This window comes from Eumetopias jubatus, unplaced genomic scaffold (genome assembly GCF_037043125.1).
Source record: "Eumetopias jubatus isolate StellerSeaLion01/CBP00866 unplaced genomic scaffold, mEumJub1_p1.0 scaffold_4, whole genome shotgun sequence".
In the NCBI taxonomy this organism is placed as follows: Eukaryota; Metazoa; Chordata; class Mammalia; order Carnivora; family Otariidae; genus Eumetopias; species Eumetopias jubatus.
This window is the reverse complement of record NW_028274810.1, coordinates 115,642,743-115,665,914: the sequence shown is the minus strand read 5'-3', so window position 1 is coordinate 115,665,914 and position 23,172 is coordinate 115,642,743. Positions and strand designations below refer to the sequence as shown.

General features: G+C 52.3%; 1 protein-coding gene and 1 long non-coding RNA gene across 4 annotated transcripts in view; one reads left to right on the top strand and one right to left on the bottom strand.

Moving 5' to 3' along the window:
* Positions 1–1,164: 1,164 nt before the first annotated feature.
* The window catches only part of ZFAT (zinc finger and AT-hook domain containing), a 192,673-nt gene continuing 170,665 nt past the window's right edge, over positions 1,165–23,172 (bottom strand). For all 3 annotated transcript variants that reach the window (XM_028105589.2, XM_028105590.2, XM_028105591.2), the window contains one exon: positions 1,165–2,099. In XM_028105589.2, coding sequence (XP_027961390.1) covers positions 1,860–2,099 — 240 coding nt within the window. In that variant the 3' untranslated portion in view covers positions 1,165–1,859. The remainder of the gene's footprint in view (positions 2,100–23,172) is intronic.
* Positions 13,015–21,275, top strand: LOC114211120 (uncharacterized). Its single transcript, XR_003609662.2, has 3 exons — positions 13,015–13,184; positions 17,713–17,875; positions 20,857–21,275. It is a non-coding gene; the product is annotated as an uncharacterized LOC114211120 (long non-coding RNA).

Genomic DNA, 23,172 nt, shown 5'->3' with positions numbered 1-23,172 from the left:
CAGGTACTCTGCCTCCAATGTGGATGCTCAACCACCTCACCATAGCTCACCCTGATGCGTGGACATCGTCACCCTCTCTGAAGTACCACTCTGCCCTTCACACCCTGAGACTACTCAGGGCCACCAGCTCCCCATGGTTTACTGAATAAAAGCAATATGCAACTCTCATTCCTGGTTCGTCTAGGTTCCGGCTTCTGGTTGATCTTTCTGCCTTTCCCCTTGGAGCTACCCACCAGCCAAATGGGAGTGCCCAAGGCTCACTCTGCCTCCTCTATGCTATTCCACTCCATTATTCTTCTTTCCTTCTGTTACCCTTCCCTGTCCCTCCACCCCAGTCCTGCAAGTGCAAAACCCGTCTAGCTTATAAGGGCCTCATCACAGGTCTCCTCCACCCTGGAGCTTTCCCCAGCTCATCCCAAGTGGGGAGTGTCCGTCCTTCCTCTGAACTCCTTTCCTTGCCTAGGGCAAGAAGTCACTTTCATCCCTAACAGCAGCAGCTTAACGCTTCCCCCGAGAGGTGCCTTCCAGCCCTGCTGCGCTGGGATGACTGGGCCCGAACAATGAGGGCCAAGTGCACGACTCCATCTGCTCTTCAACCAGAGCAATGCCACTTCCTGTCTGCACGTTTGCTCATACACACCTAAGACTTCATGTGGAGGGTTCTCAGAGGAAACAAACCTCAACCTCAGTGAATCAGATGGTGGGTGATGTCAAGAGCCCCAGGGCTGGGCAGGGCTGGGCAGGGCTGGGCAGGGCTGGGCAGGGTGCAGGAGGACTTGCCCTGATGCCCCTACCATGCTGTGCACAGGGCAGAGGCTCAAAAAGGTATGGGATCTGCCATGGTGCCTGGACCGCCTCTCAAACAACAAAGCTTCTGTCAGCTGATTGGACCTCCCAAGGGCAAGGTAGAAAGCAGGGGCGCACATGTCTCAGCTGCAACAAATCAAGTGTCAGGCCCCAGGAAATAAAAGGTAAGACCATTCACCTCCAACCACAGGCCACAAAGCAAATCCTAAAATGCTTTAGGGGGAGGAGGAGCATCATCATCTACATGTTAAGGCTTTGGATCTCGGATGGGGAGGCTCTAGGGGGGTGCCAAACCCAAGATGTTGATTCAGAAAGGGGAAGAGTAAACCATCCAAGCTAACGGAGGAACCAGAGTACTCAGGCAGAGAATGTTTTTATTCTACCCACCACATCTCACAGAATGGGAGGTGAATAGTAAAAAGTGCATTTTTTTTTTTTAAAAAAAGCAAACGAATTCTAAGACATAAGCTAAGACCCCACCTGTCATGGGAGTGGGAGGGTCATCAATTGTGGTTACCGCACCCGGTAACAAGTGCCCTTGATTCGGGGGGGAGGAGTGGGGAGTAGAATCTTGTAGATAAAGCCAGGACCCCCTCCCCTCCACCCCCCAAGAGGTGATTCAAAACCATAAGGTCACTTTCTCTGTGCTGGCTGGCTCCCTTTCATCAGGCTGCAGAGCGGTCCCAGAGGAAGGTTCGGCACGTGGACGGGGTCAAGGAGTTGGGGGAGTGATTTGGGGCAGATGCTGATGGGGACTGGGTCCCTGTATGAATCTTGAAGCAAAGGGGCGATGCGGTATGGGCCATGTGGAAGGTGGATGCAAAATCTTTCCGGAAGCAGAGGATACAGAGTAAGGGGGGTATATGCGTTTGTGCTGGAGGTGGGGTCCTGTGTTGCTGGTGATGCCAATCGCCTTGCCCACCCAAGGTAGGACTAGGAGCCCCATGTGGCCGCCTGGGCAGGAATGGCAGAGGAGAGAGCCACGGAGAGCGCCATTCTGCAGAGAGCCTGGCGGGCCTGCCCCGTGGCGCCCACCTGACGTTGCGTGTCCTCTAGAGCTCCTGGGCCTGTGGCCCCATGGCCTGCTCCTCCATGGGCTGCATGGCCTCCTGCACGTAGACGATGAACTCCGAAGCCTCCCCGCCCTGAGTGTAGACAGTCACCGTCTCGATGCCCTCCACGTCGTCAGAGGACACCACCAGGTGGTGCTGCTCGGCCAGCTCTACGGAGGCCTGCTGGAGGGTCTCCTGGATCATGACTGTGTGGTTGGAGCTGGGCTCCTCGTCCGTTACCTGTGTGGGGGCAAGAGAAAGGTCACACAGGTCCTGCTTCTCAGTCCGGCTGTAACAACAGAATCACAACTACTGCATAGGAAGCATGTAGTACGTTCCAGGAGCTTGTCCCTACGCACACAAATGCTCTAGGTTTGCTCTCATCCCTGGTTTACAGATGGAGAGAGTGAAGCTCAGTGCTGCAAAGCAACATGGCCACAGGCCCCAGGGGTGGCAAGTGGCAAAGCCCAAGTCGAAACCCAAAGTCCAAACTCTTCTCTTGACGCCAAGCTGCCTCCCGGAGAGGTGTGGGGGTTGCCAGGGTTGCCAGGGTTGCCAAGGGTGTGAGGGTCGGAAGGTAGCACAGGAGTGATTTACTGCAACCACGTGGAAGGTTAGGTGGGTGGCTCCTGGAAATTCACAGCTGGTCCATTTGGCGGTGAGAAAGGGGCTAGGTTTATCCTGGGTTTTCTGTCTTTCCACACACTGTGGGAGCTCAACTCCCTGTCTGAAGATCAGTCTCACTTTGGGAAAGAGTAGATGTCCCTGAAAGAATGATTTCCCCCAGCTGCCGTCGATCGACACCAAGGACTTAGCCATGGTGAGAGGTGGCCTGTTGGGGGGATCTGCCCCTGCCGTGCGGCTGGGCGGGATGGTCGGGGGAGGGGCATCTGTCCGTAGAGGGGACCTGACTTCTACAGGCAGGCTTTTCTCTGCAGCTCCAAGCAGGCAGATTCCAGACAAAGCCAATTTCAGCTGGTGCTGCTGCCCTGCACCCCTGACCCTGTGGGCTCTGGCCTGTTTTAAATAACTACCGTCTTTGATCTTCGTTAGAAAAATAATGGGTAAAGAACATGGGGAAGACTCTGAAAGAGTTGAGAGCCAGGAGCTGCAAAAGTAACGTAAGGGTTAGAGTACAAGCCCAGGGAGGGGGTCTGGGATGGTTTGGGGAGGGAATGAGAGAGTTCTTAGGTGCGTGCAGCGATGTGAGAGAGGAGCCGAGGGACATGTGCTTTGTCCTGCACAGAGCAGGGCTCGAACCACAGTTCACCACTGTCTGCTGGGAGGCCAGGCACCTACCCCGCAACCCTCAGTTTTCCCATTTGTAAAACAGGCACGAATGTGCACTCCGGAGGATGGCTGGGAAGGTAAAGGAGATTCTCTATGCAAAGTGAGTGCCTCATGACAGCACTGCCTTTTCCGTGCCTGTAGCATTCATTTAACAAGACTATCTTAACGCCCGCCAGCTGGAAGTTGCGGCACGTCCGTTACTTGTCAATCCAGCCACGCGGCCCAGCCTGTGTCATCATAAAAGGTCCCAGCAGACTAAGCTCCAGGCAGCAGGGGCCAGCGTGACCTGGCACCGCTCCTTCCCAGAGCCAGGCCGGACGCACATGCAAGCACTCAGATTTGCGGAGTGACGATCTGCTGGGTACCGGGTGCTGGGGCAGGTGCTGGGGCAGTGGCCCGCTGGAAAAGCCCCGTCCAGTGGGGCAGACACAGGAGCAGAGCGGCAGTGTTCCCATCCAGGGCTGGCGAGCCAGGGAAGGCCTCCGGAGGAGAAGTGGGGTGGGCTCCAGGCAGAGGGGGCAGAAGGAGCAAGGCCCAGGACAGCCAGCAAAGGCCGGTGTGCTCAGGTAGCCTCCGTGAGCTCCCGCCCACAACCCCTGACGCTCTGATTCCTCTCCTCCCAGCTGGTGTCTGGCACGGGAAGGCCTCCTCCTCCCCGCCCATCTGTTGTCCCTAACAGCCATGACTTCACACTCCCCAGGGGCATGGGGGGCCCAACTGGCTCGCAGGGGCCCCCCTCTGGCCCTGTGACTACCAGGGTGGGCTGTGTCAACAGGGGGATTGTATTTAATTGAGAGAGAAAAATGGAAAGGCTCCTCTGGGGTGGACACCACGCAAAGCTATGGATTGGAAGGCACTTCTAATTTGGACTGAAAGAATTCACCAGAAGCCAGAGAGCTATCCTAAGTGGAAAGTATTAACACATTTAGCCTGATTTGTTTCTCCAGAATGAATCAGGACCTCTTTTTTTTTTTTTTTTCTTCTTTTAGTGTTTGTTTCCATTTCATTTAAATGGGAAAATGTACTGTGAACCAAAACTTTGGAAGTAAATACCGATTTATTTCACACTGAAAGAGGGTGCCTGCCAGAAGGCCGGGGGTGGGGGGGAGGGACACAGACAACGAATGCGTTTCTCTTCTTGTCAGGAAATTCTGGACGAAGGAAAAGGTGCGGGCCGGGGTGATCTGTGCTGAGGCCCCAGGACCTCCCACGTGCAAAGCCAGCCTGCTGCACTTGAAGTAAATAGACACACATGCCCCTGGGCATGCGCGCTGATCGGCGGTCACTGCGGTCAGAGCCAAGGCTGAGCTAAGGAAGTAGTCACGACAGCAATTCCCACGGGCTGAAATTCCCGTCCCTCGGAACAACGCGAATACCGAGAGCCCCGTACTGACAAGGGCCGAGGGCAGGGCCACGGAGGAGGGCACCCTGCCTTTGGTGACCGGGGACTGCGGCCTCCTGTTTCCAGGACAGCTGAGTTCTCGGACACTGGCGGCGGGGAGGAGGGGGTCCAAGGTGACCCAGAGGGCTCTGGCCCACAAATGTGGGGAGGAAGACAGGCAGAAACCAAGACAGGCAGAAACCAAGACGAGGCCGCTGGACTTGAAGTAAGGGTAAACTGTGTGCTTCCTCTGTTGCATCAGAGCCCAGGGGCGGCTTTGAGGAGGGTGGTGGTATCTGCACGTGGCGGGAAAAGGCTTTGCAGGCAGAGGGCAGACAGTGAGCAAAGAGCAGGCATGTGGGCAGAGTTCTGTCTTCCCCCTTCCAGAAGGCCCTACGCCATCTCCCACTGCTGAGCCAGCCTCAGCTTTCCTGAGACACCCTCTCCCGACTTCCACAACCCTCCCCTGGGCTCTGTTCTGAGCCCTCTCGCAGATTTGAGGCTCCCCGTCCTCGACCTCTGCTCCGGACCCCTCTCTGCGTCGACACTCTGCTCCGGGCTGAGCCGGAGGCACCGAGCTGCAGGCCACAGGGCCATCTGCTCCTGGGGGCCCCCCCCGGGGGCATCTGTCCAATGTGCCAAACTCAAAGGAGGGAGGGAGTGCTAGCCAGGAGCGGCGGGCGAAGTTCATGGTCAGGTCTGAAGAGCCCTGGTCACCAGCTGAGGGGCTGAGACTTCATTTTACAAAGGAAAACACGGACGGTTTTCAAAGAAGGGCCTGTTGAAACCCAAAGTCACTGGGTCCGTGGCACCCCGCCAATGGAAACTTGCCTAATGTGAGAGGTTAAAACTCACTGAGTGTTACACTTCTCTCACTACCCCTTTAAATATTTGTTTATTTGTCCGTATCACCTTTTCTAAGTACAAAATCTATTCAAAAATAATTCTCTTTCCTTTTTTCCCCCAATTTTCAGCTCCAGGGTTTTGTGCAACAGAATCACCATTCAATCCATCCACTGCTAATTATGAGAGCACAGTAAACCTCAGGGCTTAATTCAGCAGAGAGAGTAATGGAGACAAAGCTAAGTGCACCTTTTGCAGAAGTCCTGCAAGGAGTATCTTTCTCGGTGGGCACAAGCGTAACAAGGGCTGCGTGCCGCTGCTCAGTCACCTTACTTAGCCCCCAAAACAGAACAATGGCCAGCGTCCCCAAAGCCTGGCCGTCACCTGCTGTGGAGCAGCATTTACGTTTCCGTGAGCTTTCATGAGTGACTGACCCTGCCACCCCTCCAGCTGATACGGGGAAGAGAATGTTGCAGAAGGAGGGCTGATGGGGGTAGGGAGTGGGCATGCTCTACAGAAGGGGTTTGTGAGGCTCTGCAGAGGGAGCCCCTCCCCACCCTCACACACTCCACGTTCCACATTCCTGCAAACCGTGGACCTTCCCCATCCCGGGGAGCCCAGCGTCCCCCCAGCCCCTTGCCGTTTACTGAACTCGTGCTGGCCAAACCTGCAGGGCGTCTCAGGCTGGGCATTTCTGAATGAAACCTTCGGTGGGCCAGTGACTCATCCAGGGTCAAAGAGCAGGAAAGCGTGGTCTGGGGGACCCCTCACCCACAGACCTTCCTCGGCTGGGGTGGTAGGACGGCGACGGGGGGGATCACACGCTGCAGGTCAACTGGGTTAATCATTACCCCACACAGTCCAGTCACTTTTACAGCCCCTGTGGAGCTCTCAGCCATTTCCTCCATTCAAAGTGGCCTCTCCGGTGGCTTCAACTAGTAGCTCAGGCTTAAAATTGTTCCCCACAGTAGAAATAATATGGCTTCACAATGTCATTATCCCCTGAGACGGGTACTCCACTTTCCCCAAATGCTGTATCTTACATATCTTCCAGCTAAATTATTAGCAGCAGAGATAGCTTAATAGAAAACCTTAACCCAGAGGACTGTACAAATTATTCACTGAATCAGGCTCTGAGTTCTGCAGCTCTGCCCACCTCAAGCACTCTTCTAGAATCTAGACCAGATGGCTGTCAGACCCAGGCACTCTGCTGGGCTCCATTTCTTTTTTTTTTTTTTTTTTTTTTTAAAGATTTTATTTATTTATTTGAGAGAGAATGAGAGATAGAGAGCACAAGAGGGAAGAGGGTCAGAGGGAGAAGCAGACTCCCTGCTGAGCAGGGAGCCCGATGCGGGACTCGATCCCGGGACTCCAGGATCATGACCTGAGCCGAAGGCAGTCGCTTAACCAACTGAGCCACCCAGGCGCCCATGCTGGGCTCCATTTCTGCTGAGGAGTGGCTGCCTGCCGAGGCAAACGCTAACGGCGACTGGGTCGCATGGCACTCCAGGGGATGTTTCAGTTCAGAGCCAGGCGAGGGCCCTGGCCTTGTGCGGGTCCTGCTGCACCCGCGGGTCTGTGGCCCGGTGGAGGTGGCAGACGGGGCGCTCATCCTGGACACCGGGCGGGGCGGGCTCCTGAACACTGGGAGGCCAACTGCGGACACCTTCTCAGGTCCCTTCCACTGCAGGGATTCTCGGACTCCGTGGCGTGCTAAGAAGAGAGGGCTGCGCCTTCAATGGGCAGACTGACAGCATGGGACTCTGCCAGGAAGGAGCCTGCAATGCCAGGACCACCCCCTTCTTCTTGGTTCTCGGCCTGGCCTCCTGCATTCAACCCCGTGGGCACCACTTGTTTCCATGGCTTGACTCCCTCTTTAAAAAGAACACACCGACGGGTTCCTCTGCCTGAGTGTCCACATGCCTCAGACACACGCTCACAAGAAGGGCCTCGAGGGCAGAGACAGGAAGGACAGCTTCCTGCCCCAACACCCTGTCCTCAGGAACCCCAACGCTGGCCAGAAGTACACGGAGGGGGCTGTTTTGCCAAACAAGATGGCGCCCGGGAAAGCCAACCCCGGGACAACACTTCACTTCTGTGCACAACCTTCCACGAGTGGGCTCAAGCCCCACCACCCATCCCCTCTGCTATACACCGCACCAACTACCCCCTCCCGGGGACATCGAAACAGCCCAGAGACATTCAAGGGCATCACAACATGACAAACAAAAGACCAATTACGGGAAGACAGAGCTGTGTCTCACGGCTGAATCCCACAGAGGTGGCGGTGAGCCAAGAGGGGAGGCTGTTGCTGGCGGGGTACTTCACACACCACATTCCCAAGCGGCCCCTGGGTTACAATGAACCACTCGAGGGCGCCACGCCTCCCACCCAAGTCTTTCAAAACAGCGCAGATAACCGCCTGGTGCCCGAGTCGGTCACAAGCTCGTGCCAGAGGGGCTCCGGTCCACAGGAGCTCCTCACAAGCTCCAGCACCTCAGTTTAACGAGAGTCCATGATGGGCGGGACTGCAAGAGGCCAGGTGTGGGAGACACGAAGACTCTAAAACAATAGCTGAGCTCCCACAAGGAGGCAAACTGGGGGTCTGCCACGTGTGTGTCTGCATTTGTACACAGGCAGGGTGTGTGTGATGTGAGTGTGGGCATGTGTGTGCATGTGTGTGAGGGGTGTGTACATATACACTTGTGCATATATGTGTGCGTGCATCCGTGGCCAGGTGTGTGTCTGTATACGTACATGAGTGTGAACAGATGTGTGTGGGTGTGCATATATCTGTGCATGTGCCTGTGTGCACGTGTATATGGGCAGGGTTGTGTGTGCATGTGTCTACGAGTGTGGGTTTGGGTGTGGAATGGCCATATATAGGTCCCTAAACTTGTGTCATGCTCCTTCTCTGTCCTTCCTGACACTTCCCATTACACTTCCTCAGTCTGCATCTTATGACACTACTTCCTTTCTTGTGTATCTGTCACTTCTCGGAGTGACCTTAACAGGCGGGCCCTTCACAGTTTCCGGAGTCTTTCCAGAGCCCTTACCTCATTTAATTCTCATGCAGTGCTATGAAGAAGGCAGGGCAGGGACGACTGCAGCCCTATCTTTCGGTGAAGTGTTTCCCTCAGTACAGGAGACCCCACAGCTAGTAACAGATGATTCTGGAATGTGAAGCCAGGTAAGACCGTCCAAGGCCTACAGTCTTTCTAACTACCTCTGTCTACCATTTGGTGGCTTCTTGTGACCCTCAGTATGAAGCCCAGATCCCCAGGGTGGAGAGACAAGGCCCTTCCTGCCCTGACCCCTGCCTCTCCCCATTCCCCCACCCCACCCCCCCGCCCATGCCCATCTTTGGTTCCTGAGCACACATGTGTCCTCTCCTGCCCTTGAACTTCTGCCCTTGCTGCTTCACTTGCCTGAAGACTCACCCCACCACCTTTCCCTGGAGAATCAGGTGTGTGCCCTATCATCTGGGGAGCCCCCAGGCACCCTGAGCTGACCCCCATCACATGAAGCCTGACCACACCTGACAGACAGGAAACAGTGAATCCCTGTTTCTTGGATGAATCACTGAGAAAATGAGTATAAAGTCTAAGAAATGTGCCACCCTTGCTCAAAAACCACCAAATACAGCAGAACTGAGATGGTGCCAGTCCCGGGAAAGAGTCACAGCAGGGACATGGGTGAGGCCCCTGAAGCCTGTGTCTCCAAGTGCACGACATCACCAAGGCCGTCGCTGCAGCCTCTATGCGCTAGGCCACGTTGCATGGCACTCAAGGGGATGTTTCAGTTCAGAGCCAGGCGAGGGCCCTTGCCTTGTGCGGGTCCTGCTGCACCCGCGGGTCTGTGGCCCGGTGGAGGCGGCAGACGGGGCGCTCAACCTGGACACCAGGCGGAGCGGGCTCCTGAACACTGGGAGGCCAACTGCGGACACCTTCTCAGGTCCCTTCCACTGCAGGGATTCTCGGACTCTGTGGCGTGCTAAGAAGAGAGGGCTGCACAGGAAAATCCAAATACAACCAAACGACGAGAATGATACAGAACACCGCAGTCGATTCTTTTATGTGAAACATTCCTCTGTGCATGTTTAAACTCCGAGGAAGAAGCCTCATTTTTCCCAGTAATTGAGGTTTCACTCACTGCTGAAATTGTAACCAGCAAGAGCTTCCTCTAGCCTTCCCAGAAGTGGGACCGGCAGACCCACCTCACAGGGTTAGCAGGCGAGGACGTCCACCCTAGGTTAGGTGTGGTGTTGTCTGTGTCAGAAACAAAGGGACGATGGTAAATACTGTCCCGAATTCATAGAAGGAAGTAGAGATATAAATGGATGTGGTGTGTAAGAAAGCACCGTAAATTTCCAACTCTAGAAATATGTATGTAGATACAGGACTAAAAGAAGGGTATTACGAGCAAGAAACTTGTGGCAACATCAAAAGATACTCACTGGCAGGGAGAAACCATTCCATGCATCAATGAAGATTTTAAAACCTTTCAAAAAGGACAAAATGCACAGCAAGGGAGGAAGGCCGTGATTCATCCTTCCTGGGGAGACAGCATAATGCCTCCCCTCCGCCCTATTTTTCTTTTGGTTATAAGTAGACAGTAGATGCTCTTTCTTTTCTGAAAACACTGATCCTAGAAACAGTCCAAAGCCCAGGTTGTAAAGACAGCTCGCGGCAGGCAGTCGCTGCATCCCCAAGTGCGTCCTGGCTCCCAGAGGCACTGCAGGGTCTGGGGGCCCACCCGCGGCAGCCCCATTCTGAGGCCCCAGGGCACAGGGAGCCCTCCTGCACAGACAGCCCTTGTCCACAGGTCGCGAGGGCCCGCCTGCAGGGGAGGGAAGGGCCCACTCCGTTCCCTGTGACGGGCGCCTGGAAACATTGGAAAGATGCCCCTACTGGCCCTGTGTCTATCACAGGACGAGGGCAAGGTCTGTGTGTTAGTCAATCCAACTGACCCCCCAGACAGGGTTAGAGACAGATGTCAGGGCGGCAAAAATGGCTAGACATCCAATCTTTCTTGAATTTCTCAAAGGTCTAAGCACAGTTTGGTGTGGTCTCAACAATCAACTGAGACAAAAAGAATCCTTCTCTTGGAAAGTGGTAAATGGGGTGGACAACATGGTCTCTCTAAGCACATGGGAAAAGCGAGGGATGACGGGGCTGGTGCCTGAGGCAGGGCAGGTGGTCACGTGTGGTGCTCACAATGCCAGAAGGGGCCATCCCCTCCGGCGGTGGGTATCTGATGCCCTGACCCCACCACCCCAGGGTCCCTCTGTGTCCCCTTCCAGACCATGCCCACACAGCACCCGGCTTACAGCCAGCACTCAACACACACCTGAGCTGAATTATTCAGGAGATACTGTAAAGCTGAACTCAAACAGAACCAGAGCACATTCCCCATGACAGGGAAGGGGGAAGGCAGTAGCTTCTTATTGCCTACGAATATCTTTTGATATTTAGACAAGTTTACTGTCTAAATATGCTTCACTTCCTTGACCTTTAAGCACACATATATTGAACTTTTATTTAGTGCCAGGCACTGACGGGGGTGCTGTGCATCCCTGTCAGGCCCCTCACACAGGGGGACACGCTTCTCCTTACAAGCCTCACCCATCCACAGATGGCAACTCTCAGGGTCATTCTTCTCACCGAAATCCCTCTGCTGCACTTTGAGAGCACTTCCCTCAGCACGTCGCTCAGAACAGAAGCCCTCCACCCTCCCTGATTTTTCTCACCCTCACCCCAAGCAACCATCCTTGCAGGCCCTGGCCTTTCTCAATGCAGACCTGACAGGCTCGATAAGGATGTGGTGACATGACAAACCCCCGCCTTGCTCTGCCATCCCCAGGACCCCTCTCTGTGCTGGAAAGCACTTGGTTTCTTGCCTCAGCAGACGGACTCCCCCGATTCCACAATCTGTGGCCTCTAGCAGTTTCGCTGGCCTCTTACATAGTGACCTGAGCCTCCACAAGCCCAAGTAGACAAGGAAAGTGGGGCGGCGGCAGCCCGCTGTGCCCCTCCCGGGCACTCCACAGAGCCACAGCCCCCACCGAGGAAGACAGCGTTTCCACGTTCTGCTTAAGGAATGTTTACCACAACACATCATAAACCGTTCCAGTCCCTCGTCAGACTCATCCGGGTACGTTCATTAGTAGCAGAGGGGATCCAAGGGTGGAAACAGGACCTGTGCATCCATCATCCTCTGAGCACTGAGGCAGCTTTGATATCCACACGCCCCTTTCTTCGCCCTTTGTGCTTGTCTCTCTGAGTATGAAGGTGCGCCAGCCTCTACTCTCCCCGCAGCGTTGTCCTCCCTCTGCCTGCTCTCATGTCTGTGCCCCTTCTGGCTCAGAGCCCTCCCCAGCTCCCCTTTACTGGGGCAAGGGGCTGTTGGATGTCCTCAACCATTCCACACCAGCCCCGCCCTCCCCCCACCAGGGCCCCCTCTGGTGGAATGACTCAGAAGGTCTCAGCAGCAGGGGCGGAAAAGGGGTCAGACTGTTCCCAGCCACAACCATGTTAATCTACAAGAGGCAACGATCTGTTTACCTGCCTGGACCAAGTAACGAACACTCCTATGAAACCCTGGGACTCCCAATACCAAGCACAAGGCCTAAAGAGCTATGTTAGTACTTGTTCACTGGACAGAAACTTCCAGAAGCAGAAACAACTATGGCTGAATTCTACACGCACAGAAAGGGGATAAGGAGCTACGTCACTCCTAGGATGGGAGCTAAGGTTTACTGAACACTTCGTAAGACTTCATGCACATAATCACATGTAATCTGTACATTAGCCCCATGGAATAGGTTCTAGTATTTTCCCATTTTACAGATAAGAAAACAGAAGTTCAAAGCGGAGAAGTGCTTTGTCCCAGATCACAGACCATTAAGTGACAGATGGGCGTTCACACCCACGCAGGCTGGCTCCCTTTTAGCCACGTGTTACCTTCCCAGCTTTGCCATGGGCTCGTTCCCCACCTACGGGACACGGCTGGGGGCTCATGAAGTGCGCGTGTCAGGAGACACCTGTGTGCTGCCCCTCCAGGGAGGCCTCAGTCTCAGAGGCCTGCACCTCCCGTGTCAGGGCACCTACAGCAGCTGCAGCCCACGACGCTGCTCAGCATAAGGCGTGTGGAAGGCACCCGAGCCCATCCGGCTCAGATGTCCGACATCAGATCCCCCGTTCACGATTCTGAGCACTCAGGAAGCCTCCAAACATGCCTCCAGGCCTCCACTCCGACCAGAGTAGGTAGTACACTGGGCCACACCTGGGCAGGGGCCAGAGCTCTCCTGTCCTCCAGCAGTGGAGAAACTGGGAGGTGGGGGGGGGGGTGCCCCACTCATTACTGTTCTTGGGGACTCTGTCACAGACCACATCCTCTGTGCCTGTACTCACGCCTTTGCCTTCTGCCATCAAATGGCGGTGCTCGGGTAGAGTGGGATTGTACTCCGACCAGAGTCCCGTACCGTGCGGTGTTGCTCGCCTGCCTGATACGAACTGCCCTTCACTTCTCATCTGCATTCAGTGACGGTGCTCATTTCCTATCACTGCCTAACCAATGACCACACAGGGAGTGGCTTAAGACACAAAGACACAAATCTTTCTGCTTCTAATCTCACAGAAGTCGGCCATCAAGTGAGGAAGTTCTGCTTTCAAGGGCTCAAGGGACTAGCTAAGGCCCACCTGGCTACTCATCCTAGCTCACGGTCAGTTGCACCATCTAATGACACAATCAGAGGAGTATGGCTCATCCTCGCCACAGGTTCCGGAGAATACCTGATGTGGACTTGAGAGGTCAGAAAGGGCTGAGGGTGTGGCTTTGCAGCTGACACTGAACAATAGGAAGTGAGCCTGGCAGAGGCTGCTGATGAGCGTTCTGGGTAGAGGGTATGAAGGTGGGAAGAGAAGATTAGCAGACAGCCAGTGGGCAGGTGCATAATAATAAGCAAGGGGGTGGAGGGAGGGAGGAGGGCCAGGCCGCTATGGGGAGGCCACGGTGAAGGCCTAGTCCCAGTTTACCGGAGACTTCCAAAATTACTGGAGGTTTGTAAGTGAGGGATGCTGGAATCTGGCTGACATTCTGAACAGCTCCCTCTGTGTGCTATGTGGAAACTGGAACTTAGGGCAGCAGGAGTGGAGGGAAGGAGACCAGTGAAGAGAAGGTCTGTAAACCAGGGTGGGGAGAGCTTCTCAGATTCTGCCACGCACACGAATCAAGGCGGACCAGGGACAGGGGCAACATGCGGTCTGACTTGCGAGGTCTGGGGTGGAGCCAGACCCTCTGTGTTTCTAACAAGCTCCCTGAAGCCAACACCAGAGGTCCGGGGCCCACGCGTGGAGCAGCAGCTGCTTAGATGGAGGTGGCAGCCTTGGGACATGGGGACATGTGAGGCGTGTTGTGGGGGGAAGATGCCGCAGCAAGGGGAGGACGTGCTGATAATCACTTGTGGGGGTAACGCGGACCCCCAGGTTTCGGCCTGAGCACTGGAGTGCAGAGTGTGCACTCACAGGATGGGGAGGCTGACAGAGCTGGGGAGAGAGGGCTTTGAGGTCCCAAGTGCTTATTTTGGGGAACTCCACCGAGCAGGATGGAGGCCACTGTTCCAGTGGGAATGAAAAGCGGACCCAGCTGGCGGCAACACCGCCCTGGAACGCGCTCTAGGAAGGCCAGGACCACATCTCCTTCAGGTGGGGCCCCCAGCCCCGGCTGCCCCCGTATCAGGGCTCTCCAGCCCCGCCTTTGCCGCAAACCTGAGGCGGAGTGAGTGATCTCAGCTGGCCAGAGCAAGCGGCAGAGAGAGCAGGAGTCACGTAAAGCCCACCGGCCCGGCCCAGGCTGTGGATCAGGAACTGGGCACCCAGCAAACGGCAATCAACTCACCAGCACTGAAACTCAAACGAAGTGGGATTCTGCAAATAGCACCAACCAAGCTGTAGCTTCCTGGGGCCCAGTGGTAGGAAAATCAGGGCTTAGGGAAAGGAAGACAATAGAGAAGAAAAGTTCAACAGACTGACCTCTCCAGGCTAGCTAGAGACGCTCTATATGAACAAGAGGGCCGGAAGGAAACTGGGAAGTCTTTATCCACTATTTTTTCAGACAATTTCCCACATGGCCAGAGGTAGATCATGGCACTTATTTTTACTTTAAAATTTCACAAAGAAGTGGAATTTTCCATCACTATCAGGGGATAAAGGAGCTCAGCAAGTAATAAGAGATGGGGATGAGATTGCAATTTTTCCTATCATCCACCATAAATCAGAGTAGAAACTGAGGTCTCTGAAAGTTTTATTTCAAACAAAGAGTGAGGAAAGATTCAAATGGCTAATGGAGCACTAAGGAAGGCTTACAAAGGACAAGAGTTGGCATTAAGTGACAAGGGAGAGTAACCCACTGCCAAGACCCTGAGTGGAATTGTTTGTCCCTGGATCTACACAGCGAAGGTCGCCATTCGGCAGCAGCAGAACAATGTTCCGTAAGGAATGTGAACTACAGAAGTATTAGAAGAGGCTACCTGGGTGCATAATTAGGAGCTTGATGTAAATAAAATTGGCAGGCCCCCAGGATGAAGTAAATCGTACCGCCAAGTTCTTTAGGCAAGAGACAAACCTCACTAACCAAAACGTGCTGTTGACAACTGGTTCTTATAGTAAGGGAGGTGATGAGGGGAAAAAAAACACAAAGAAAGTAGTCAGTGTCACTTCATATTTCCATAAAGCTCAAAAGGACTGGGAATAAAAGATAAAAGATGTCTGGATTGGAGGCATCGATCAAGTGTCTAACAGAGTCTGGTGTTAGACCATCTGAGGGGTAGGAAGCAGAGTGGACACATATGCTCTTGGACCCTGCAACCATGCAATGGACGTGACCACCTACAAACAACCTAGGACTCCCTCGCACCGGCCTTCCAAAGACATCGGAATCCCTCATGATCGTAATTCCCCTACAGAATGCGTAAGCACAGCATAGATGCGGCGTTCCCAACACACAATGAGGAATAACACAACTTACTCTCCGTTCTTTTAAAATTATATATACCTATTCCTGATCTTCTGGAAAGATACCTAACACGAACCACAACAATGGCAAAACCACCACGATGGGAAAGGAGAACCAACAAGACAACTGAAGACGCCAGGGTTTCACTGCGATGCCAAAGACGGAAACTCTATTATAACGTCTCACACACTCCCGCAGACAATCTGAAGACAAACAGGTGCCAAAGGGGAAAGGAGAAGAGAGAGAAAGTGGGAGAGGCTCTCCTGTTATTCCTACCACATGGGCGGCGCTGAATTCAGGGAGAGGTCTGCTCACTGCAGGAGTTAAAAAGTGCCTCCCGCAGGAACAAGAAAAGTCCATTAACTCACCAGTTATTTGAACTTAAATGGACAACAAAACAGGAAGGGCTTCTCCTGGTCCCTTTTGTGGGAGAGGATAAGGGGAGAGATCTCAACTCAGTCCCACTTTGCGACAACGACAAGGCAGATGGCCCATATCTTCTGTGACCTTTCGAGGATTGCAAGAGTCTCCCGAGCCAATGCGATTCTGCAGTCAGGTCCCTTGCTGCGCAGTTCAATAATCAAATTAATAGAATGCAGTGACCGTTTTAAAAGAACATTGAAAACAGATTGTGAAGCCTCATATAAGTCACTTTCCAGATCCCCCTACCCCTAATCTTGCCACAAGTATTATGAAACACTCAACATCTGCCCCCAGAGGAGGAGGCCAATTCTGGGCTCCCCTTCCAGCAGGGACATGGGGCGTGAGGCTTTTCCCTACCAGAGGCTGCACTGGAGAAGTGCCTTCCGCACAGCAGGTTCTCTCACCAGATGTCCTGGTGCACGTGGACGCACAAAAGGGCATCGGGAGACCAGATGACTCAGGGCCTTCGATTCAAAACAGGTCAGGCTGCACCTGCGCTTTCTTGCAAACAGGCGAGCGGTGTACGTGGCTGGCCGTAGCTACGGACTGCATTTCCTTGCAAAAATAATGAACTGCAAATGACAAGGAACAATTCTAGTGCTGGCTGGCAACCAACACATCTTACAGCAAGAACTGCTACCAAAACTGCCTTGCAGACGGAGCGCTGTGCACCGAGCCCATGGAGCGTCTGCATGTGCCTCTCCTCCCGACTGACACATCAGCTTCCCCTCCAGTGCCAACCACCACAGGGGACCTGCCCAGAGATGCCAAAGGGCATGGGGAAGCAGCTGGGAGAAGGGGGACTGCTTTGGGCAAATCTGGAATTTCTACTTTGGTTTGTTTGTTTCTTAAATCAGCGGTTATAGCATGTGGTCAGAACATTTGGGATTCTGAACAAGATTATGGCAGCACAATTCTGCACCATGCCAAGCCAGGGGACTATGTAGGGCAAGTGGACAGGGGGCCTGCAGGTCTGAGAACCATCTCCGATGCTCCTTTCAGCTGTTCCCGGCCCCCCTGCCACTGGGGCAGTGGCTGACAGCTTGGACACGTCCAGCACATCAACAGAAAATAATGAACAGAAAAGAGGCAACTCTAGGGTTGCAGAATACCTGGAATAAGGAGTGGGTGCACCCCCTACCACCCCAGCCCTGGAGCATGACTCCTGGGCTATAAGCAAGATGCTTGGTGCGGACAGAGATACCGTCCTGCCAACAGAGAACCGCTACCGGTGAAACAGCCATTGAACGGGAAGAGGTGCAGTAAGAACCATCTAGTTGCTCTTGACTTGGGGACTAAAGTGGAGTGTTGGTGCTCAGTACAGGACTCCTGGGGTCGGTGTGGTCCTGCCAGACTCTCTCAACCCTGGCCCCCTCAAGAACCTGCAGGATGGAGCTCACTCCAAAACCCTGAACTGAAATACCAACTGTGAGAGAAATACACATCTACCAAAATATGTATGCTTTCCAGAAGCAGCCAAATCTCCCTGAAATCTGTAAATCAAAGTCATGTCTATGACAACTGGTTATTTCAGTTACCCGGCATAAACAATGACCTTCCACTAACAAAGAAGCCATTGCTCTGAAATACACATGCACATGTGTGATGGTTAGTTTCATGCGTCAACATGACTGTGCCATGGGGTGCCCAGATACTGGGTCAAACATTATTGTGGGTGGTTTCTGTGAGGGTGTTTCTGGATGAAATTAACATTTAAATTAAAGGACTGAGTAAAACAGGCTGCACTTCCTAATGTGGGTGGGCCTCAACCAATCAGTCAAAGCCTGAATAGAACAAAAAGGCTGACTCTCCCTGAAGAAGGGATTTCCTCCTGCCTGCTTACCTTGGAGGTGGGACATTGGGTTGTTTTTTGTTTGTTTTCCCCCTGCCTTTGGACTCCAGTTACAATGTCAGCTCTGCCTGGGTTTTGAGTCTTCTGGCTTTCAGACTGGACCATCAGCTCTCCTGGTTCTCTGGCCTTCAGACTCAGAGGAACTACACTGTCAGCTCTTGGGTCTCCAACTTACAGATCACAGATCTCGGGACCTGTCAGCCGCCATAACTGGTGAGTCAATTCCTTATAATAAATCTCTGTATATGTGCATATGCACGCACGCGCGCGCACACACACACACACACACAGACACACACACCCCATTGGTTCTGTTTCTCTGGACGACACTAATACAACATGCTTTCTCATCAGGTCTCAGCAGAGTAGAAACGGTAACTGAGTCACAGAGAGGCGAGTGTGGCAGAGTGCATGCCACTGGACAGTCTCCCCTGGACTAACCCTATGACAGGTGGGCCCCTGTACACAGGAAATGCCCGAGCCAGTTCACACATGGCACATGGACTGAAAGGCTACTGATTTTCAAAAGCAAACGGATGAATGAATAATACACATCAACTCCACCTGCAGCTCAGGGATCTTCTCCCAGACAGATCCTCCCTCACCCCCAGAAGCTGATACCCCACAATGCAGCCAGCTCCCCCAACAGATGTTTAGGGGTCACCCTCCACAATAATAAAAAGAAGGAGGCAAGGTGACCCTGCTGGCCTGGTGGACCCAGGCTCCAGGGCTGTGCCCAGTGTCAACGACAGTCTCAGGGAAGACAAGCTGTTCTACTGGACATCCAATAGCAAGAACGCTTGGCACAGATTCTCTACTTGGGCTCTGTGACTAAATGGAAGAACCTGGAACTGTGATTTCTTAAAAATGCCAACCTGCCTTTAAGAGGGTAACATAGGTCAAGAAGCCCATAGCAAAAGGTCATCTGGCTCTTAGAAGTGACAGGAACCTGTGGACTGTCTGGACTCATCCTTTCTCCACTGGCCTCTGAGCAGTGGGAAGGGGCAGTGGAGGCAGAGACCAGGTGAAGGTGCCTTCTGGGCTGCGACACCCCTGTCACTGTTTGGTGGTTACAACAGAGCCCCTCATTTAACTGACGTGGGGCCTCATGTGCCACCTCCCCCTGCCCCCAGTCACCCAGCACTGAGCACTAGCTCCTGCCCCCACCCAACTCCTAGCTACCCTCCAGGACTCCATTCAGGCACCACGGCGTCCATGAAGCCCTCCCTGCCCAACACGTGCCCCGATCCCAGACCCAGGTTCAAGTTGGGCAGCCCCCTGGTGCTCCCACGGCACCCCTGGGGCACTGGCCGACCTCCCCAAAGCCTACGTTACTCTCTGTTAGAGCTGCTTGTTTAAGGTCTTACCTGGTTCTGCTGGTTCTTTTTTCCCCTTTCCCCTCTAACACACCATGTTATTTATCATGTGTGTGTAGATTAGCTATCACCCTCACTTAGAGGAAGGTCAGCTCCTCAAGTATACCATTCATCTTTCTTGTTCACTGAGATACCCTGAGAGCCAAGAACAGCACCTGGCTGGTGAAGCAGCTCAGGGGGTATTTGTTGAATAACAGAGTAAATAATTTCCCTCGCCGGGCTACCTGCCTCTTGAGAGCAGGACCTGTCCTAACCCCAGAACCCAGTGTGACAAGCAGAATAACGGCCCCCACCCCAAAGACGTCCCTGGCCTAATCCCCAGATTTTGAGGACGTTACCTTGCACGAGCAAGGGGACTCTGCAGATGTGACTAAGAAGCGTGAGATGGGGAGATTATCCCGGATCGTCCACGTGGGCATCGTGGAATTACGAGGACCCTTATGAGAGGGAGACCAGAGGGCCTGGCCGAGGGAAGGTGAGGAAGCAGACACCAGAGCGCTGGGGTGTGAGAAGAGCTCGCCCCGCCTTGCTGGCCCTGAAGGCGGAGGGAGGGGAATCCGGGTCAAGGGATGCCAGGGGCCTCTAGAAGCTGGAAAATTCGAGAAAGGAAACCTTTCCAGAAGGAATGCAGCTGTCGACACCTTGATTTTAGCTCCGTTTGAAATCGATTTTAGACTTCCGACCTCCAGAATTATTAGATAATAAATCTGTGTGGTTTTGAGCCAAGTCTGCGGGAATTTGTTGCAGTTGCCACAGAGGAGCTAAGGCACCCAGGAGGGAGTACACAGGGAGTGAGGGGCGGTAAAAGTCTGCAAAGCGAATGCTGTGGACCAGTAAAGAAAATATTACTTTTCGTCTCGAAAATAAATTTTAATCCATAAGAACAGCAAAGAGGCATTTAAGCCATGAGCCAGGATGGGGGTGGTAGTTGTATTTATCTTTTCCTTTAAAATAATTAACTTTGACTCAGAGATGCTTATGGTTTTCCTGTGCTGGTAGGTCTTACACTTCATCTACTTACAGCAGTTTTCTTACTCAAAGATAAATTTCCTCTGCATAAAACCCTAAAACAAGATTTAACAAAAAGAAAAGAAAGAAACCAATTTATTTAATGAAAACTGCCTGGTCTTCACAAATGCACAATTAGTTGCATTCAAAGCTCTCGTGTGTTTCCATGGGCCCAGTTGGTGTGGGACCTAGAAGGACTTGTCTTTCCGAACACTTCAAAATGCTTAATCCCCATGAATCTGCCTCTAATGCTAACACTTGAGAAAAGTGACGTGACAGGAAATCATTGAGGACATGGTTCTGTGTCCAACTGAATATTTAAACGGCCTGAATTATGGGCTGAGTCTTTTCCATGTCTTGTTTAAAAATAAGAAGAAGGCAACATAAGAAACCATTTTTTTCTCAACTCTTTGCATCCAACACCCCAGCCTGCCCACAAGGCCTGCCATTAGTTTCATCCTGGAAACCGAAAACCCAAGAAGACTGGAAAATTAATCACTTCCAATTACCACTGATAAATTTTCATATAAAAAAAGATCCTTTTCAATTAACATTAATACATCAGGAAGAAATAAATTATGAACAGAGCATATAACTATTGTTTCACATGGGAAAGAAATCTTGAAATTTTTAAACTTCCAGAATCAATTCATACACCCCTAGAATTTGTTTTTGGCCTTGTAGAAGTATGTATAAAACTGGAAAGTTTCAAAAGATCTCAAAATAGGCTATGCAGTAGTAATCTGAAAACCTTTTTTTCTGCAATATATACTATGTACTTTATGACAAGGTGTTCTTTTTTCTTTCCAGTACTGTCTTACAGGATAGAATTAGAGAATCCAAACAGGAAGCCCACAGCACACTCCATCCTACATAACATTTACTGAGCAACTAGTACATGTGCTATTCTGGGATGCAGCAGGACGAAATCCTCAGCACTAAGGTGCCCCCCACACAGTGAAGGAAGAGAAGCGTTCGATGCCAACAGATATGCTAGAGTTCACAAGGAAGTGGCTTAAGCATGCTCATTAAGCAGATATAATCGCTGTACTGAAAAATCCTAAACCAGAGTCTAATTAAAGAAAAAAAAATCAAAACTAATTTCTCTAATAAAAACAGTTGTCATGGGGCGCCTGGGTGGCTCCGTCGGTTAAGCATCTGCCTTCGGCTCAGGTCACGATCTCAAGGTCCTGAGATCTAGCCCTGCATCGGGCTCCCTGCTCGACGGGGAGTCTGCCTCTCCCTCTCCCTGCCCTCTCCTCTGCCTGCCGCTCCCCCATGCTTGTGCTCTCTCTCTCTAATAAATAAATCTTAAAACAAAAACAAACCAAAAAAACCCACTTTTCTTTAAATTTAAATGATGGGACAACCGAAATCAGAGGCATTCCTTCACACAATGCAACCCCTTCGCCAAAGGTGTGGGTGTTTGCTGTCTACCTGCCCCCTGGTGCGTCCATCCATCCCCTATCCATCAGGTCCCAGCAGCCCTGGTGAGCCAGGTGCCGGGCCAGGCACACAGGATGATGACAAGGGCACATGCTCTTGGCCATCATTTCCAAATGCAGTTGCTCTGGACCGTGTTAGACACTGATGCTCCTCCTAGCCCTGTGTTTTCAATAAACCACAAGATTCTCTAAGGGGTCACACTGTTTCCTGCTACTGTAAGCACACTGTCCCTGTTTACACTGGTCAGACTGGATGCTTATCTGCCTCATCCTGTGTAGTGCTGTCAACCTAATGCCTTGAAGCACATCGAAGCTGTATCCTAAGCTGGCAACCTCATGTATCATTGCACTGTCTGTGAGGCTCAATAAATCATGTCCTTGAGCAGTGGCAAATCACAATTGCTGGCACCTTCCTGCAATTCTCAGAAGAATTTGGCAAGTATGAAATATGCAAAAATTCTCCTGACACCATCCCAACCAGACCCTTCCTGACGTGTCGGGTCCAGCTCAGGACTCGCCATGTCATGATGCAGAGGAGCCATTTCAGAAGAGATTTAATGAGACAGTGTGAAGACCGCAGTCTAGTAAATACAAAGGAAAGCAGTGTACGAGTCTGTTCCCAACCAATGGGCAGCAGGCCACTGCAGACTGACACACCATGTCCCACTGTGGCACTGCTGTCCAGGTTCTTCTTGAGACAAACCACAGTAATGGAGCGTTGCTAGGACACGCGGTCCCAACATTCATCTAGATGTGCTGAGTCTTGTCTTCGGATCATGAAGTCCAGAGTTGAACCAGAATGTACTAATTCCCCAGAGAATTACTTAGCCTGGCTTTTAGGCTTTGCGTTGTGTTCTGGGCACACCTGGGGAGACAGTTGCAGAGACAGCTTGGGAAGCCTACTTCTGATTCATCAAAGGGACGCTGCCGGGGAGACAGCACTCAGGGGTCCCCATGTGAGAGCCACATTAAGAAATATCTCTCTTTGTTAATGCCAAAAAAACCTACTCCTTTCGTGAAGTTCACCATGCCACATTTCCCTGTTTACTGTTATAAAATTCGGTACCAAATGCACAGTCAATCCTGCATGCTTCTCTAAGACACACCTCTGCTCAAACATCAGCAATCTGCCCCCCAACAACCCGTTATAAAATATCCCCCAAGCACGCTCCGGGACCCATAGCCCTCTCCTTGCCTTACTGTCCTCCACTGCACCTGTTCACCATTTAACATCCTTTGTGCATCACCTGTTCATTTCTGTTTTACCTTTTTTCCCACTAGATAGTGACCACAGTGGTGGTTCTCTCCTGGAACCCCAGAAACACTGCCTGGCAGGAGTGGGCATTTACTAAGTACTTCCTGAATGACTGATTGCAAGAATGGGCAGCTGTAAAACTCTATGGTCTGCATTCCAGCTCTCTCCGTGAACTTGAACTTTGCCTGAGTCTGGCACGGTTACCATTGTTTTGCTTTTTTAAGTATTTGTGGAAGCCAGGCTAAAGCTTTTGTAAAATGAAGCAAGAGACAGTAGAGAGAGAGGTACAGACAGAGAAAAAGGATGATCTCATTACCAATCACACTGCATTTTAACAGCTGGTGAAGTCTCTGAGAATAGAAGGGGAGGAAATAAACCAAAGAGTTTATCAATTAAGTTGAGTAACCTTTATTCAAAAACTGATCA